At 61.2% G+C, this 16878-nt stretch overlaps 2 protein-coding genes across 5 annotated transcripts in view; one reads left to right on the forward strand and one right to left on the reverse strand.

The window, feature by feature from the left end:
- The window catches only part of Tmem184b (transmembrane protein 184B), a 43608-nt gene extending 41943 nt beyond the window's left edge, over positions 1–1665 (forward strand). For 2 of the 4 annotated variants that reach the window (XM_048355495.1, XM_048355504.1), the window contains exon 9: positions 591–871. In XM_048355495.1, coding sequence (XP_048211452.1) covers positions 591–856 — 266 coding nt within the window. In that variant the 3' untranslated portion in view covers positions 857–871. Of the gene's footprint in view, positions 1–590; positions 872–1412 lie in introns of those variants that run through there. The other 2 variants (XM_048355521.1, XM_048355512.1) reach the window with 2 other exon arrangements.
- Positions 1666–5570: 3905 nt separating this feature from the next.
- Positions 5571–15939, reverse strand: Maff (MAF bZIP transcription factor F). The gene is made up of 3 exons (XM_048355533.1): positions 15699–15939; positions 7669–7733; positions 5571–7322 (listed from the first exon to the last, which is right to left on the reverse strand). The coding sequence occupies exons 2-3, from the start codon at positions 7702–7704 to the stop codon at positions 6876–6878; spliced, it is 483 nt and encodes a 160-aa protein (XP_048211490.1). The 5' UTR covers positions 7705–7733; positions 15699–15939; the 3' UTR covers positions 5571–6875.
- Between the last annotated feature and the right edge of the window lie 939 nt (positions 15940–16878).

Here is a 16878-nt window from a genome sequence, read left to right on the forward strand (position 1 = left end):
AGGAGCAGGCTGAGCTGTGGCATGGAACCACTTCCCTACCCGAGGGGCCTGGTGGAGGCTCACTGCTGCCATCCTGGGCCATCCTTCCACACGCTGCTCCAGACACAGCTGCCAGGGAAGAAACAGCCTAGCAGGGCAAGCGGCTGCTGGCCGACGCCTGACTTCTGCTGGTCTGGGGTGTGACCCCCCCCCCGCCCCCCTTCCACAGAAGTGCCCGTCCCTCCCAGGCTCACATTAGGCAAAGCTAGCTCTGCTGGCCCGCTCTGAGCCTGTTTCCTTAACTGCAAGCCAAGTGAGGTCTGACAGCTGCAGTCAGGATGGGGGGCTGGCTTCGGTGTGGAAACAGAGCCCCCACCCCCGTCAGGACGACCCCGTTAACCTGAGCACCAAGGGAAGGGTCCCCCCCACACAGAGCGAGCCTTGGGAGGCAGCCAGAATGGGGTGTGCGCTGGCCAGAAGGGTGTGTGGTGTCTCCTTAACCTGGGGGCGGGCGCCTGTGGTTCACTCGGTTGTCTCTTATCTTTTCTATCTCTCTGGCTTCTTTCCTCACCCCTTTGCCCTGCATTTGCCCTGGGTTTGGCCGAGGGCAGTGCCAACATACGGCCCTTACGGTAGGTCCTGCTCTCCTGTCTGTCTGCACATTGTCCTGCACGTCTTTCTGGTCACTCACCGGCATGCCTTGATGTACCCCTGTGCCCTGTCTCCCCACAGGCATCCTGGGGTGGGAGAGCCCAGGGCACCTGCTTGCCAAGGGCTCTTTACAGAGCTTGCCTGCTTTGCCTGCTCTCTCATTCTGGAACCTGCCCTGTTCTGTTCTGGGGCACAGTGCCCCTTAAAGGGACCGCAGGGGGTATAGCAGTGCTTCCATGGCAGAGACTCGAGGCTGAGTCAGACGTCCTGGTCCAGAGTTGAGCTGACCCCTCCAGCGTGGCTTGGTGGCCATGCTGCCTTCCTGAGCTTGTGCAGTGAGTCATTGGGGGGTGGGGGCGGGGAGGAGGCCCAGCGGGACAGGGAGCACTCGTCCTCTCAGAGGGAAAGCCAGTGGGCCAGCCCAGTCCCGAGGGGCCCTGCCCCCCCCTCGGGTAGGAGCTGTGGGGAGACATTCCAGGTTCCTCGTAGCCTGTTCGTCACTACTCGTCTCCCTTCCCATCCGTGCACCCCAGCTCCTAGTGGTTGTCCATCTCTGCCTCTTCACATGCAGCCCCTCCCCCCGCGGCCCCCCAGGCTCCCTGGCTGCTCTCCGCTCCCTAGGGAGACAGCCCTGCCCCTTCTCACGTCCTGGACGCTCCGTCTCAGGAGGGGACGGCTGAACGACAGCCCGGGTGTCAGGGCCTGTCCTCAAACGAGGGGCAAGGGGGGAGCGGCCTTCCCGCCCTCTCGGCATCCACCCCACCCCTGCGTCCTCCCTGCAGGCCGCTGCGCCCCCATGAAGAGCATCTCCAGCAGCCTCAAGGAGACCATGAACCCGCACGACATCGTGCAGGACGCCATCCACAACTTCTCGCCTGCCTACCAGCAGTACACGCAGCAGTCCACGCTGGAGCCCGGGCCCACCTGGCGGGGCGGCGCCCACGGCCTCGCGCGTTCCCACAGCCTCAGCGGTGCCCGAGACAATGAGAAGACTCTGCTGCTCAGCTCTGACGACGAGTTCTAGGCAGGGCACGGTGGGGGGGGAGCGGCGCCGTGCCCTCCCCTCGCCGCACAGACCAGGAGGTGACTGGTGCGGCCCGGCCGTGGCCCTTTATTTATTGGACCAGACGCTCTCACATATCACTTCCAGAGGAGCAGGCGGGTGCGGCCTGCCTGGGGGACAGCCCGGCTCTCCGGGCCTTCAGGAATATGGACACAGACAGGGCCATGGGCAGAGGACGCGGGTCTCGATGCCACGCACCTGCAGCCTGTCCTGGGCTGAGGCACGTCAGGACCAGCCGTGCTCACGTCCAGAGGTCTGTGTGTGGACCAGCGGCCTCGGCCTTCCAAGCCACTCCCCAGGAGAGCTGAGCCCCAGCCCCGTCCCCCGCACCGTGCAATACCCCAACTGGGCTCTTCCCTACCTGCTCCTCTCCCTTGCCCACCCTGCCCCATGCTAGATTCGCCTCTCTCCAGGCGAATCCGGTGGGGATGTGGACACTGGACCCCTCCTTCTGGTCTGGGACTGCCTGGCATGCTGCGAGGATCACGGCCAGACCCTGCGGTCCCGGCCAGGCAGGCTGGCCCTCCAGGCCCATGGCCTGGTGAAGCAGGCGGCCCTGGGCTCCGGCTGCCCTTGCCATGGCCACTCGGCCCACTCTGGCCTGGCAAGGATGGCCAGCAGCCGGCTCTGCCCTATCTCCCGGCTTCTGCTCTGGATGGAGTCCGGGACAGAGCCCTGGCTTCCTGGCTGCTCCTCACTCAGGGGACGCCCCCCCCCCCCCCCCCCCCCCCCCCCCCCGGCTGGAGCGGTCCCTAGCCGCTCCCTGGGGCTGCCCCCTCCTGTTTGCACAGGGAAGATCTAAGTCTCCACACGTCACACCAGCCCCCAGGGAGGCCGGGAGGGATGGCCATGCTGCCGGGGGCCGGAGGTGGGAGGGGTGGTCCCAGACTCCTTCCAGGTCCCCTGTCCACACAGGGCCTGGCATTCTGCCTTGTCTGGCCCCTAGCCCATCTCCTCTGTGCCTTAGTCACATGTGAAAGCCCCCTCCCCAGCCCCCAGGGGGCCCCAGACATACCTTGGGGGTGTCTCGTAGTTGCTGGCACTCAGGATCCTGCAGCACGGGGCCAGACGCCCTGGGACAGGCCTCAGGAGTGGCTGGGGCCTCCTGTTCCCCCCCCCCCCCGTTGTCCCGTCCACCTCACAAACCTGAAGCCTCCTTGAGAGCCGGAGACCCCAGGCCGACAGCTTATGCCGGCCGCTGTCCCGGAAAGAGCCCCCGGGGCCTGGAGCAGCGAGTGGAGTGGAGGAGGCTGCTCCCTGCCTTCACTAGAAACCTTGTGGTGGTTCCCCCCGGGAATGACTGGGCTCCTGGGATCTGTGAGGAGGGCCCATGGGGGGCAGTGGCTCCCCAACAACCTTCCCAGCCTCGTGTGGCGTGCCTAAGGCCAGCCCCGGGCCCCTGGGGGGGCGGCCCGCCGGCCCGCTGGTCTCGAGCTACCAGGAAGGCACTGGCAGACGCAGGCTGTGCAGGGAGCAGCCCCGGCTTCCACATTTGCTTTCTCCAGTCTGTTTCACTGACGCGTTTTCCTTTCTTCCAGGCCAAAGTGTGTTGCTGATTTCTGCCCCTCAGTCTTCTCCCACCCTGGCGCTTGCCCACGAGTGTGGACAGCCTGGGGGGAGCCCAGTGGCAGTGACTCAGTAGCCTCTGGGGACGTGGGGGCCGGATGGTAGCTGTGCCAGACACCCCTGTCCTCCCCTTCGTAGGACGCATAACCTACCTTCTCTCTCTCTCTCTCTCTCTCTCCTTTTTTTCAGGTAGAGTAGCTCTTTGTACATAAAAATACTTGAAAAATTAACCGTAGGATGTGTGAGAAGACAGAGTCCCTAGTTTTGTATCTCGTCGTATGACTGCTATGAGTTCCACCAGAAAGCACTCTATTTTGGTCTCTGTGACATTTTGGATGCGTGACAATTGAACACATGAAGTGAGGAAGACGTATATCTATGAGATAATATAGATTGTATTGAAATTTCTCCTGCCTGCCAGTGAGTTTCTTTTCCTGCCTTTCTCCCCTCACGTTGAGGCCTGGTTTGGGGGGGGGGGGGGGCGGGTGCTAGGCAGGGGTCTCCACCCTCTCCCCGTAGATGGTGCGGAGGCAGTGAGGAGAGACGGTTCCATTGCTTTGAGCCAAACTCCCCTTCCAGGTTCCCCATTAGACCGGCCAGGAGCTGGTGTACACATGGGGTCTGTTGCCGGCATCCGGGGGGGGGGGGGGGGTAGAAGAGACGCTCCCTCCGGCTCTCTGCCTCCCCGAGCCCATCTCTGTCCCCGGACCCTCAGCGCTTTTGGGGGGGGTACTGTACTGTGGGCACCTGCTCTCAGCCTGCGTGCCTTTCTGGGGCGGGGCCAGCTGCTGACCTAACACTCAGGAATGCCGCGTGGGTGGGGGAAATTCCCAGCCAGCCTGCGCCCTGGAGGTAAATAGTCCAGGAGCCTCCTGCTGCCCGCGCCTCCAGCCTGAGCTCAGCACTTCAGGACGGGTTCCTGGCAGAGTCTCAACCCTGCAGACCCAGCCAAGCCCTTCCCCGCACTCACACTCCAGTCCTGACGCATCTCCAGCCTGTCATCCCTCTCTGCCCAGCCACACACACGGTCCTAGGCCTCCCTATTTGACCTCAACATTTACTCTGCAACTTTAAATATAGCACCTTGCCGGGCATCGGTGGCTCATGCCTATAAGCCTAGTCACTCAGGAGGCTGAGATGTGAGCGTTGCAGTTGGAAAGCAGCTCTAGCAGGAAACTGAGACTCATCTCCACTAAACTAAAAAAAAAAAAAAAAACCCACAAAACTGTAAGTGGAGCTGTGGCTCAAGTGGTAGAGCACTAGCCTTGAACAAAAGTACCCCCTGTACAACACCCAAACCCTGAGGTCAAGCCCCAGGACCAGCACAAAAAAAAAAAAAGATAAATACAGCACCTTCATTTTTAGGTGGGTAAACTGAGGATCAAAAGGCTACCCAAAGGAGGCAAGCACTCTTGCCACTAGGCCACATTCCCAGCCCCAGAACAACCAATCTTAATACCCATTTCTCCAGAGAATATCTATAAATGTCCAATAAGCTGATAAACAGATGTTCAAGGTCATTAAGAAAATATAAATTAAAACCAGTGAGATAAACCTATTTACAGAATTTCCTGTCCAAGAATAGTAAATGACACAATTTTTCTCATTGTACATAGAACGTTCACCAATGAAACAGCATGTCTTGGACCACAAAATTAAAGTATGTTTAGTCATATGAATTATATTCTTTGACTATATTAAGATTAAAGTAAAAACCAGTAGCAGAAGGTGAATATGACAAAGACTGTTATGTGCATATATAGAAATGCCATGATTAAACTCCTCACTATGTAAGTTTTTATCTATTAAATAATTTTTAAAAAAAAGTTCCAAGGGACCCACAACTAAGGAAAGACACAGATTCACAAACCTCAGCGCTCCTGAGCATGCCCACTTGGGCGGGAGGACAGCCCAGGAGGTCTAGCAGAGGGTTGACTGGAGGGACTCCGCGGCTCAGGATTAAGACAGGTCTGCAGGCTCCAACCAGGAAGCTATTCCTGCCCCTACCTTCCTGACCCTTCCAGAACATGGAGCAACTCTTTCCAGCTTGGCTGGAGAAAATCAGACCTGTGTGAAAGTGCTGGAACGATTACCCTGAGATCTGTAACTTTTTCTCTGCGTGGCATTGTGGGTCCCATTCTTTGAACAGGTGCCCAGGGACTGTAACCCTGCCCTCTAGGGAGGCCTGCTTCACCCTCCACCCACCCTGCTGCAAGAGCCAGTGACCCGCTCGGCCTCCCACCCTCCGGAGGGTCCCCACTGGCCCATCTCAGCTCACTCACTCAGAACACAAGAGCCCAGGACACACTTCGTGGAAAGAGCTTGACTTTATTCAGAAAGTCTACAAAATGCAGAAGATAGATAACTGGCTCACTGTAAGTCAGAAAATAAATAACTTCTGGGGGCCTGGCAACTTTTAAAAATAAGTTCTTTGTTGTTGTCACCATCTGGCTTCCTGTAAATATAAGATAAATGATTTATTTGCAGATATAAAATATAAAGTCCAGCTCAGAGCCTGTGCCACTTTTCTCATAGCAGAAACTGAACTCTAGCTGGGGAGAATAACTTAGATTTGTGCAATAAATAAAACAGTGGGACTGGACAGCTTGTACACAGTATTTGGGTTGGGGGGGCTGGGTACCCCAGGAGAGTGGCCATCGGTGGCCGTGGTCAGCCCCCACTACAGTGGATACTCAAGGGTTCTGGTGGGATCCAGACTCCCAAAGACCCCCATTCTCAGCTTTGGAAACTGCAGGATCTGCACCTACCCCATCTCCCAGCATGCCACAGTGGTCACCTCCACTGTTCCCTTTCTCTTTGGCTGGCCAAGTCCAGGGCACCCTACCTACAGGGAGAACCCTGGGGTGAGCCAGACCAGCTCCTTCCCACTCCTCCCTCTTTGTCACCTTCTCTCTCCTTCTGCTTCTCTCCCCCTGTCTTACAGAGTCTCCAGGCCGGGAAGGGTGCCCCCTAATTATTTTCAGTCCCTGTCTGCTGTCCCCTTGAAATCCGGGACTGCCATCTTAGGACCACAGTGAGAAAGCCCAGCTTTGGGGTCTAGCGCCATCATGGATCTGCGGCCTTGGGCACTGTCCATCTGACAGCTTCCCCGGCTTCACGGGGCTCCGCTGGCCATAGGAAAGCCTCTCCTGGCTTTGGAAAAAGCCAGCCATCCCAGGCCCAAAGCAGATGTGGGAGGGGGGGGTCTTCCAGTGTCGCCTCCCGGCATGACAGCCCCACAAGTGAGTTGTGGGAGGATTGGGAAGAGTGTATTGGCACCATGAGAGCCGGTTCCAAAATGAGGCGTCCTTTCCCTTCTCCAGATAGACAGCTCCTCCAGAGTGGCTGCAAACGCCATTCCTCCCGATCGATGGGAGAGGGCTGAATTGAGTCCAAAGAGAACCAGGGCCCCCGGACACGGCACCCACCTAGCCAAATCGCCCTTCCCCGGGGCTACTAGGTCTGTGTTGGGGGGTGGGGTGGGGGGGGCTGGTACGAGGAAGACAGCCCGGAAAGGGAATGTGTGACCTCGGGAGAGATGGGTGGGACCTGTAGGCACTTGGGAAAGGAGCGAGGGTCTGGGGGGGCGGGGCCTGCGGAGGGGCGGGGCCGGGCACTAGGAGCAGGGGGCGGGGTCCGCGCTGGGGGCGGGGCCGTGCCCGGGGCCCGGCGCGGATTTGACGATGGTGATGACGCTGGCGGGCGCCACGCGCGCGGCGGGCCCGCGCGCGGCGGCCGCGGAGCGCGCGAAGCCCTGCAGCGCCTCGCACTTGCCGCGCAGCGCGTCGAGCTCCAGGCGCATGGCGGCGTTCTCGCGCGCCAGCTTGTCCACCTCGCGCTCCAGCTCCGACTTCTGCTTCTGCAGCTCCTCCTTCTGGCACACGCGCTTCACGCGGCAGCTGGCGGCGTAGCCGCGGTTCTTGAGCGTGCGGCGCCGCTGCTTGAGCCGCGTCACCTCCTCGGCCGACAGCCCGCGCAGGTTCCGGTTCAGCTCGCGCACCGACAGCCCCATCAGCGCCTCGTCCGACAGGTGCGGCGTGTTCTCGCTCAGCTCGCGCTTCACCTGCGGGCGCGGGGAAACTGAGGCCCGCGCTCCGCTCCCGCCCGGGGACCGCTCCCTCCCCACTCCCCCTCCCCACGCCCGCGCTCCCATCGCCGCCCCCCCCCCCTTCGGCCCCGCGACGGGGCTCCAGGGGAAAGCAGCCCCGACGGGGTCCGAGGTCATCCCCAGGGCTCCCCAAGGATCGTCCAACCCCGCCCCGGAAAGCACCTAGGAAGGGGGGAAGCCGGTGGCGGGAGGGAAGGGACCCGCCCGGCGGCCTGCGCTGAGCCGCCCCCGGGATTCCGGGAAGGGAAGGGGAAGTTGGGGGGTGGGGGGGTGCAGGCCCGGACTGGGGGAGGCGGCTCACCTTCAGGGCTTTGCTGGACAGGGGATCCACGGACATGTTTGCACAGTGCCCTCGGGTCTGCAGACCTGGGAGGAAGGCGCTCGGGTCACGTTGGTTCATTCGGTTACTTCCCCCTCCGTCTACAGTAAAATCCCAACTCCACACCTTGGCACTCAAGGGCACTTTCCTCCCACCACAAGGGCCCAGCATAAGTGGCCTCGTTTGATTGATTGATCATTTATTTATTTTGGTGTTTAATCGGAGTCGAGGGGTCTCATGGACTTTCCTGCCCAGGCTGGCTTCAGACGTGATTCTCAGATCTCAACCTCCTGAATCGCTAGGATGACAGGCGTGAGCCACCAGCGCCCAGCCCAAGCGGCCTCAGGAAATGGGCATTCCAGCCTCATGGCTCTGCACCTGCTGCTCTTTTACTGTTCTTACCCCTGCAGCAACATCTGGAGGGCGAGAGAGCACACGGACCTAGCGCCACACATCCCTGGGCCTCTGGAAGGAGGCCAGTGACCTCCCCCATGCCTTCCTTACCCCAGGGTCACCCCAGAGCCCAGGGTGACCCAGAGCCCTCGGCTGTTGATCAGATCACGGGGTGCCTATCTCAAGACCCTTCCGTGACTCCCTTGTTACTTGGAGTAAAGTCATCATTGCCACTGCAGGGGCCCGCATAGTTCTCCCCCCTCCCCCCTTCGCCCCCCCCCATTACAGCACCAGCGCGGCTCCCTGGCTCTGCCCACCATGCCCGCCTCCTCCAGATCTGAGACCTCAGCTTGTGCTTGTGCTGATCCTCTCGGCCCTTGCACAGGCCACTCCCTCTGCCCCTCGAGTGTGAGTGTGTGTGTGTGTGTGAGTGTGTGTGCTGGTGCTTTCATTTGCCTTCTTTTTTTTTTTAACTCAAGGATGGCCCTTTACCATTGGAGCCACTTCTCCACTTCAGGCCTTTGCTAGTTAATTGGAAATAAGAGTCTGTCAGACTTTCCTGCTCAGGCTAGCTTCGAACCGTGATCCTCAGATCTCAGCCTCTTGAGTAGCTAGGATTACAGGCGTGAGCCAGTGGCACTGGAGTAGCAAAACCGGCGGCAGGTAGGAGAGACTCAAAAGGAAGCTGGGCGAGAGAAGTGAACAGACTTCCCAGAGAAAGCTCATTAACATGAATGGCTTACTCACCGCGGAGGATGGGCAGTCTCCTTAAGAGAAATGCGAATTAAATGATCCCTAAAGACTGTTGAGACTTTAAGCATCTGGCTCAAGGTTTGCCTCTGCGCTCCGCCCAGTCCTTCTAAATCCAACCTCATGTTCCCTCCGTTTAGAATCCCTGCCACACTACTGCTCACACGTTCCGTGCGACCCGGGGCAGGTGGGGTGACTCGTGCCAGGGTGGGGACAGCCCAGTGCGTCTTGGGAACTCCCTAGCCTCGCCTGGCCCACACATCAGAGGAGAGCATAGGGACGGACGGGAAGTTGTCACTTCAAAAGATTCCCCTGGCAGAGGCAGCTGCTGACACCGGGGGCTGGGAGGGCGGTCGAAGAGCCACCAGGCAGAGTCCATGCCTGCAATCTCAGCGCTCAAGAGGCCGAGACAACACAAGTGAGCTCAAGACCTCCTTGGGCTACACATCAAGATCCTGTCCTGAAAACTAAACAACACACAGGAATATAGGAACAAAGGGTGAACACATGCAGCCGTTGTACTCATTAGACACTATGCTGAAGACGAACTAGGTGGAGAGGGGAGGGAAAAACTAGAAGAGAGCCAGCGAAGGGGTGACATTGTCCAAAAAGAAAAAAGTACTCTTTACCTGACTGACGTAGCTGTCACCCTTTGTATATCACCCTTAATAAATGACAATAAAAATTAAATTTAAAGAAAACCCTAGACAACAGGGTCTGGATCATAGCTCAAGGGCAGAACGTTTACCAAGCAAGTGCTAGGTCCTGAATTCAAAGCCCAGTGCTGCAAGATCAAACAAAAATGAACTGCAAAACCCAGCAAGCGTGTGTAGCTGGGAAATGCTTCAGCAACAGTCCCGGGGGGCAGGGGTCCTGGGAATATGGCTCGCCTCCTGTACATGAAGCCCTGGGTTCGATTCCTCAGCACCACATATATAGAAAACGACTAGAAGTGGCGCTGTGGCTCAAGTGGCAGAGTGCTAGCCTTGAGCGGGAAGAAGCCAGGGACAGTGCTCAGACCCTGAGTCCAAGCCCCAGGACTGGCCAAAAAAAAAAAAAAAATCCAAAACAAGCCAAAGAAAAAAAAGAGTCCCCAGGGAGGACCCAGCTCCGGGTGTCACGTGCAGGTCCTGGGTGGGATTGGGGGTCCGCTTCGTAGAGGCCGCTGACCCGCAGCCCCGAGTGCCTGACATGTCGGCTCACGCAGGGCTTTGGCCTCCATTCCCGGCGGGGCTCAGGCCCTGGCTTCCTACCTAGCTGCTGAGGGGCCTCTATGCCCTGTTCTCGTCCTCCCTCAGCCAATCCGGGGACCGCCCGCCTGCCGTGACTTCACAGACGCCGCCTGGAGATACTCACGCGCCATCCTCACCAACCGCACCCCGCAGTGCCACCTTGGAGAGCCACCTGCCCCGCCACCCGTCCGGGGAGGGCCAGACAGATGTTCCTCCCTCCCCAGGCCGGCTGCAGCCAGAGTGCCACTTCCCCCCGGCTCCCCCACCCTAGGGCAGAGTCCAGGCCTGGGTGTCTGGAGCCCAACACCCTGCGTCCACCTCCTGAATTCCAGCCACAAGGAATTCCTCTCGCTTCCTTCCGCCCGCCCCTCCCTGCCTCCCTTTCCTCGGGGTCACCTCCCACCCGCACTCTTCCCCTTTCCTCCCTCCCTCGGTGTGGCACTCCCGGTCATCCTCCTGGTACAGACGTCTCCACCAGGAAGCCCTCTCTGACCCCCACCAGGGGAGGCGATGGTCTGTTTCCTCGCCAGCCGTCCGTCTAGACAGCTGAGTCAGCCCTGGGTACTTGGGGCCGGGGCAGAGAACAGAAGACAGGCCGGGGGGGGGGGGGGGATTCCTTCACACGGTCACCCAGTTGGCCAGTGCCCCAACCAAGCTCCAAAGCCAACCTACTGGGGAGAAAATGGCGACCTCAGGTCCCTGGAAGCAGTGCTGAGTCGTGTCTCTGCGTTTCCCCGGGCTGTGTGACCGTGGTTGGGTCCCTTTGCTCCCCTGAGCCTCCGCGTGCCCATCTGTGGGATGGGATCAGTGTCTGCCACTAGCAGTTGCGTGTGGCGTACACTAGAGGGCAGTGATCATGCAAAGGTGATGACACCTGCAGGGTCTGTCCAGGAGGTAGCGGACCCTTGGCCAGCACTGGTTTTTCTCCAACGCTGAGCTGCCAGTCGCTGCAAGGAGGCCCTACCTCCTTACACTACCAAAGAGCACACCAGAGAGAGGCACATCCTGCCTGCAGTCACACAGCAGCCGAGTTGCCGCCGCTCTGAACACCTATAAAGGTGCAGGGCTGCTGCTTCTTGGTCCTTCCACACTGTCATCCCCCAGGTCTTCCCGCCAACATGGGTATAACGCCCAGAGGAGGCAAGACAGAGGTCAGAGGTCACACAGCCTGAGACAGGCCACACAGAACTATATGCCGCATCGCAGTGTGGCCCTGGCCGAGCCCCCTCTCTGGACTCTGTTCCTCACCCCTGTGCCTCTCTGCACAGGTTCGCTGACAGCTTGTTGGGTGCTGGGTTCTGAGTTCTGGTACAGCACCCTGGTCTCTCGTAAGTCAGCTGTCCTGTCTGGGTCCTGGTCTCACGTGTAAAGTGGAGATGAATTCAGGAGGTAATGGTTTGAGCCTGTAATCCTAGCTAGGTGGAAGTGGAGATGAGCGATCATGGTTCAAAGCCAACCTGGGCAAAAAGAAGTCTGCAGGCCGGGTGCTAGGGGCTCAGGAAGCTGAGATCTGAGGATCGTAGTTCAAAGCTAGCCCAAGCAGGAAAGTCCATATCTGCAATTAACTAACAAAAAAAGCCAGAAGACAAGCTCAGGGACAGCACCTAGGCCCCTGAGTTCAAGCCCCAGAACACACACACGTGCGCGCACACACACACACACACACACAGACACACACACGTTTGCAAGGACTCCATCCCCAGCTATGGGGGAAGCACAAGTAGGATCGCAGCCCAGCCCTGGCAGACAGACCCTACCTTGAGAAGAAGCAATACAAGAAAGGGCTCAGGTGGTAGAGCACCTGGCTAGCAAGCACGGGGCCACGAGCCCAGTCCCCGGTAGTGGCCCCCAGAAGTGGGGTGGTCATAATAGCATTCGTATCCAAAACCTAACCATGTTGGACAGGGCGAGGGAATACTCATGCTCGGCTCCCCCCACATCACCCCCTCCGCCGGGCACAGACATCACTAATCAGGCACAGACATCACTAATCAACCACAGCGCTGGTTCCCCGTGAGACTCAGCCCCTCAGTCTACGATACAGGCTCTCCATCATTCTCAACCCAACTCTGGTTTCCATCCACAGAGCCTGGACGTGGCCTCCGTCCTCAAGCCAGCCAGAGGCCCGGGAGGTGGGGGGCTGGGGGGCTACTCTCCCTTCTGTCCCGCATGCCCCCGCGTGGCCTCAGCTCACCCCCTACTCCTCACCCCAGCCCCCTCTGCCAGGAATGTCCTCACTCAGCAGCCAGCCAGTGACAGAGGGACTGGCACCGGAGGGGACTTTCCCCTCCCCTCGGGCTCTGGGCCTCCAGCCAGGGCTCCTGGGAGCAAGCCAAGGGGCCTAGTGTGCTGGCTAAGACCCCCGCCCCTCCAAGCCCCCTCCCGCCCGAGCGCACCTCTAGACGTGAGCGTTCTAACAGCACTTCAAGGCCCAGGGGTGTGTTCACTCCTGGTGTGTGTGTGTGGGGGGGGGTGCTGTCCAGTCATGAGGCGTGTCCCTTCTGTATCCCCCTCCCTGGCCCCTCAGTCCATGCCAAAGATGTCCTGCAGACACTGCCCTCCCCACCCCACCCCACCCCACCCCCCGCCCTTCCTGCTGGCCTGGGCTCCTCTCCGGCCGCCGGGCCAAGCCGCTCACTCTTGCTTGGTGAGGACAGAGGGAAAAAATGTGTTTGCCTCGATCTTGGCAGCTAGCGCTGGCTGGGACGCCACCTCCCTGCCTGCTGGAAGGGGACGAGGCTGGAGAAGGGAGAGCAGTGCAGAGAAGCAGGGCCCGGGGTTCTCGCCCTGGTTCTGCCACCCACATGATCCAGGCCCCACACTCCGCGTGCCAAGCCTCCCTGAGCTAAGGCACCACCCAGCAACGACGGCTCTAAGCGAAAAGGGCCCGATTCTGGAACCCGGAGCCCTAAAGCCACCAGCAGAACACAGGCCCTGGGAAGAGGAAGGAAATCAGGAAGGCTTCCTGGAGGCGGGGGGCATGGGAACACAAACAGCCCTCCTATCAGTCCTGACCATCCAGCGTCTCCGCGTGCAAAGCCAGAGACCGCTTCCTCTTTCTGCTGCATGGGGACCACAGTCGCCTGCTCACTGGCCTCTGGCCTTGCCTGCCGCCCCCTCCAACCCCAAGATCGTCAGGAGATCGTTACCCAGACAAACCTGACCATGTTTGGCTTGTCTCAAGACCCTGTGCTGCCTGCCTCCCCACCAGCTCCCCAGAGGAGCCCCCCCCGGGGGGGGGCCCACATTGTTCTCCCTGGCCACCCTCCTCCCGCCAGCAACAAATGAGCGCAGACGGTGGATTTCCTGATTTACTGCTACCCAAAAGGTGTGTGGTGTGTGTGTGTGTGTGTGTGTGTGTGTGTGTGTGTGTGTGTCCCGGCAGTACTGGCTCACTCTGGGGAATTCCTGCAAGACTCCTACAGCCTGTGCCCAGGCTTTCTACTTCCTTGTGTTTCCAGCGCTTTCTCCACACGTCATGAGGATTTTCACAGCCACCGAGCCTGTGCTCACTTCTTCAGTCACCAAACATCCGAGACCTACTGTACGTCTGCGCTGGGCCCCGAAGGCCCAAAGAGGAACCACAGCCCTGTCCTCAAGGGCTTCACAGGCAATCACCAAGACTTCTTGTCTCCCACGCTCGCCCTGGCTAAGCCAGAGCCTTGTCATACACTTTCAAGCCCGACAGACTTCCCCCTGGCGCCGGCTAGCCTCGTCACCGAGGGCTTCGCATGGAGCTCTGTGGCTCCTTCTCCCACCTCCCAGAGGGCCGTTTCTGGATCTGGTTACCCATCTCATCGCAGCACCCGGCCTGTCACAGAGGCCTAAGGCTAAAAGCGTCATCCAGGAGGGCTGGAGGTGTGGTTCAAGCGGCACCCACCTGCTTAGCAAGCACAAGGCTCTGAGCTCAAATCTTAGTACTGCCAAAATAAAAAGTACAACCAAGCCTCTGAGGGGACCACACTGGTGGCCCCGGAGGGATCCAAAGGGAGGCTGAACCTTTCCCTGCTAACTTTCCATGTGTGACTGGGCCAGCTAGCCATTTCCCCTGGTCTCCTGACCCCCTGGCCCCACTGGGAGATGTTTCCTGCCCTGGTTTGTGAACGGGCCTTTCTGGTTCCTGTGCTCCTGCAGCCCAACCTTCTCCATCTTTACTCACACTCTGTGCAAGTACACACACACACGTGCGCGCATGCACACACAGCTCCTGGTCTAGGGGCTGGCCCTGCTTTCCCACGGTTCTGGAAAATAGGCCGTGTGTACTGGCTGCCACTCCACCTGCCACCCTGCCAGTCACGGGAAGGTTGCCGACTTCCTCCTGTAGATAAGGGGCGCTGGGGGTCCCGACTGCCTTAGCAGAACTCACAGGCTCCAAGAGTCAACGTTCAAAGGTCACTGGATGGCCACCCTAGCAGATGAACGGCCCCTCCTGCGATTGGGTAGCCGTCTGAGGAGGAGGGCCGAGCGGGGGACGGTGGGCTTCAGGCCCACGCTGTCCACGGGGCTCCCAGGTGCCTGGGACTAAGTTTGCCCCGCCCTGCCGAGTACAGGAAGACCACAACTGCCACTGCCTGCCCACCCTGCCCGGTCCACAGCTGCCAGCCGACCCGGTTCTTCATCAGACTCGGGGGCGGGGGGGGGGGCAGGGAGGAGAGTCCCCCAGTCCTGGGATAGGTCCAGTCTAACTTGTCCCACCTGTGAACTGAAACTACCAGGAGTGTGGCAACCCGCCCCGCCCCGCCTCTACCACCGGGCAGGTGCGCCCGCAGACGGGAGCTGGGGATCCTTCCTCTAGGGCAGTGGTGGGGGTGTGGGGGGGTTCCCGGCTCTCCCTTTTTCTCCTGAGATGGAGCCCCATGGTCAGCTCTGGGAGGAACTGCTCCCCCCTCTTCTCCCCCACCCCCAGGGAACTCTGCTCCCCTGGGAGTTCTCCTCACCCGATCACGGGGGACCTCGGGTGAAGGGGGCGCCCTCACTCCCGCACCTCACCCCCAGCTAAGCTACCGCACTCTGTGGCTGCAGGCGTTGGCTCGGGGCTGGGACAAACCCCGGGGTCCCAGGGCTACAGCCCTGGGAAACTCCAGACAGCGAGGGCCGGGCGGTCCCTGCTGGTGAGGGGCTCTCAGACCCGGTGTGACCGCGGCCCGCAGCCTCCGGAGCGCGGGGAACCCTGTGGGCACGCGGGGCACAGCCTCCCGGAGCGCGGGGAGACATGCACGGCACGCACACGCTCCCCGGGACACGCACCCGGGGCGCAGCGCGGGGCCCGCGGACGCCCGCCGCCCCCGCCGCCGCCCTCGGACGTAAACAAACCGCGCACGCACGGCCCGCGGGCGCCGGTCCAGGGGCCGTGCTCACCGAGGCACGTACGTGCGCACCCCGCCCTCGCCCGCGCCCCGCCGCTCGGACGCGGACGCCGCCAACCCGCCGCCACCACCCCCCCGGCTCCGGCTCCGCGCCCCATCAGGGCCCCCAGATCCGCTCTCCACGCACACCCCCCCACCCATTCGCCAGCGGTCCGGTTCGGCGATAGAGAGGGCCCGCACGCCGGGGCGCGGAGCCCTGCCTGGGGGGGGGGGGGGTGGAAGGGGGTCGCCCGTCCCCGTCCCGGTCCCCGTCCTACCCCGCGCTCCTCACCCGCTCGCGACCGCTAGGCCCGGCGCCCCTCGCACGCGCGGTCTCTCGGCTGTCCCAGCCCCGCAGCTCCGCAGCTCCGCAGCTCCGCTCGGTCTCTCCTCCGGTCCGAACCGCGGGGTTCGGGGAGCGCCGCGCCGAGTTTTGTTGTGGGGCGGACGGCGAGGGGCCGGAGCCGCGCGCGAGTTGTAAGGCGAGCTTCCCGGAATTACTCACTCACAGGATTCCTTTCATTCATAAAAACCCAGTCATGGGGTGACGTCACCGCCCCGGCCAAACCCCCCCCCCACCGGGCCCCAAACCGCGGCCGGGTGCGTTAACCCCGCCCCTAACCCGGCCCCGCCCCCACCCTCAGGCCCCGCCCACGAGCCCCAAACCGCGGGCCGGCGCGTTAACCCCGCCTCCAACCCCGCCCCGCCCCACCCTCAGGCCCCGCCTCTGAGCCCCAAACAGCGGCCCGGCGCGTTAGTCCCGCCCCCAACCCGGCCCCGCCCCACGCTCAGGCCCCGCCCCCTGGCCCCAAACCTTGGCCGGGCGCGTTAATCCCGCCCCCACCCTCAGGCCCCGCCCCCACCCTCAGGCCCCGCCCCCTGGCCCCGGCCCTCCGGCCGCGCTCCAGGCCCTGGGCGCCGTCCCGCGCGCGGCCGCTGCGTGCGCTCACGTGACGGCGCGAAGGCGCTGCCAGGGTGTTGTCCTTTGCTTGACGTCACTGTCGACGGCCCCGGCCTCCTCTCCTTCCGACCTCCACCCTCCGTCCGGGTGAGCTCATCCAGTCCCGTGATTGTAAATGGCATTGTGTGCCCGTGAGCCCCAGATCCGTATTTCCAGAGCGACGCCTCCTCGCAGTCCCCGCGGCCCCCTCCGCGCCTCCCGTGAGTGTCCGGAAACCAGTCAGCCCCAATCCAGCCCCTCCTCGGCACCCCGACCTCTCCTGCACACCCCTCTCAGCGGCTCCAAGCCCCTCCCGACCCCCTCTCCCCACCTCCAGCCCCGCCTCCAGCTCAGTTTTCCCGGAGCTTCCCCCACTTGGCTTCTAAAGGCTTTCTTTATGCCCTAGCCAATGCCCTTCCTAAAACAAAGGTCACATTGTTAAGCAACTACTTGGAAGGCTGAGGCAGGGAGGTCACTTGAGCCCAGGGGTTTGAGACCAGCCTCGGCAACATTATGGGACTCTAAAAAACAA

Source organism: Perognathus longimembris, chromosome 1 (genome assembly GCF_023159225.1).
Source record: "Perognathus longimembris pacificus isolate PPM17 chromosome 1, ASM2315922v1, whole genome shotgun sequence".
In the NCBI taxonomy this organism is placed as follows: domain Eukaryota; kingdom Metazoa; phylum Chordata; class Mammalia; order Rodentia; family Heteromyidae; genus Perognathus; species Perognathus longimembris.

Excerpts from the sequence above, each read along its gene's own strand:
- Maff (XM_048355533.1), bottom strand. The coding sequence starts at position 7,704 with ATGTCCGTGGATCCCCTGTCCAGCAAAGCCCTGAAG. Across the intron at positions 7,323-7,668 it reads TGTCCAGCAAAGCCCTGAAG|GTGAAGCGCGAGCTGAGCGA; the intron begins GTGAGCCGCCTC and ends CCGCGCCCGCAG.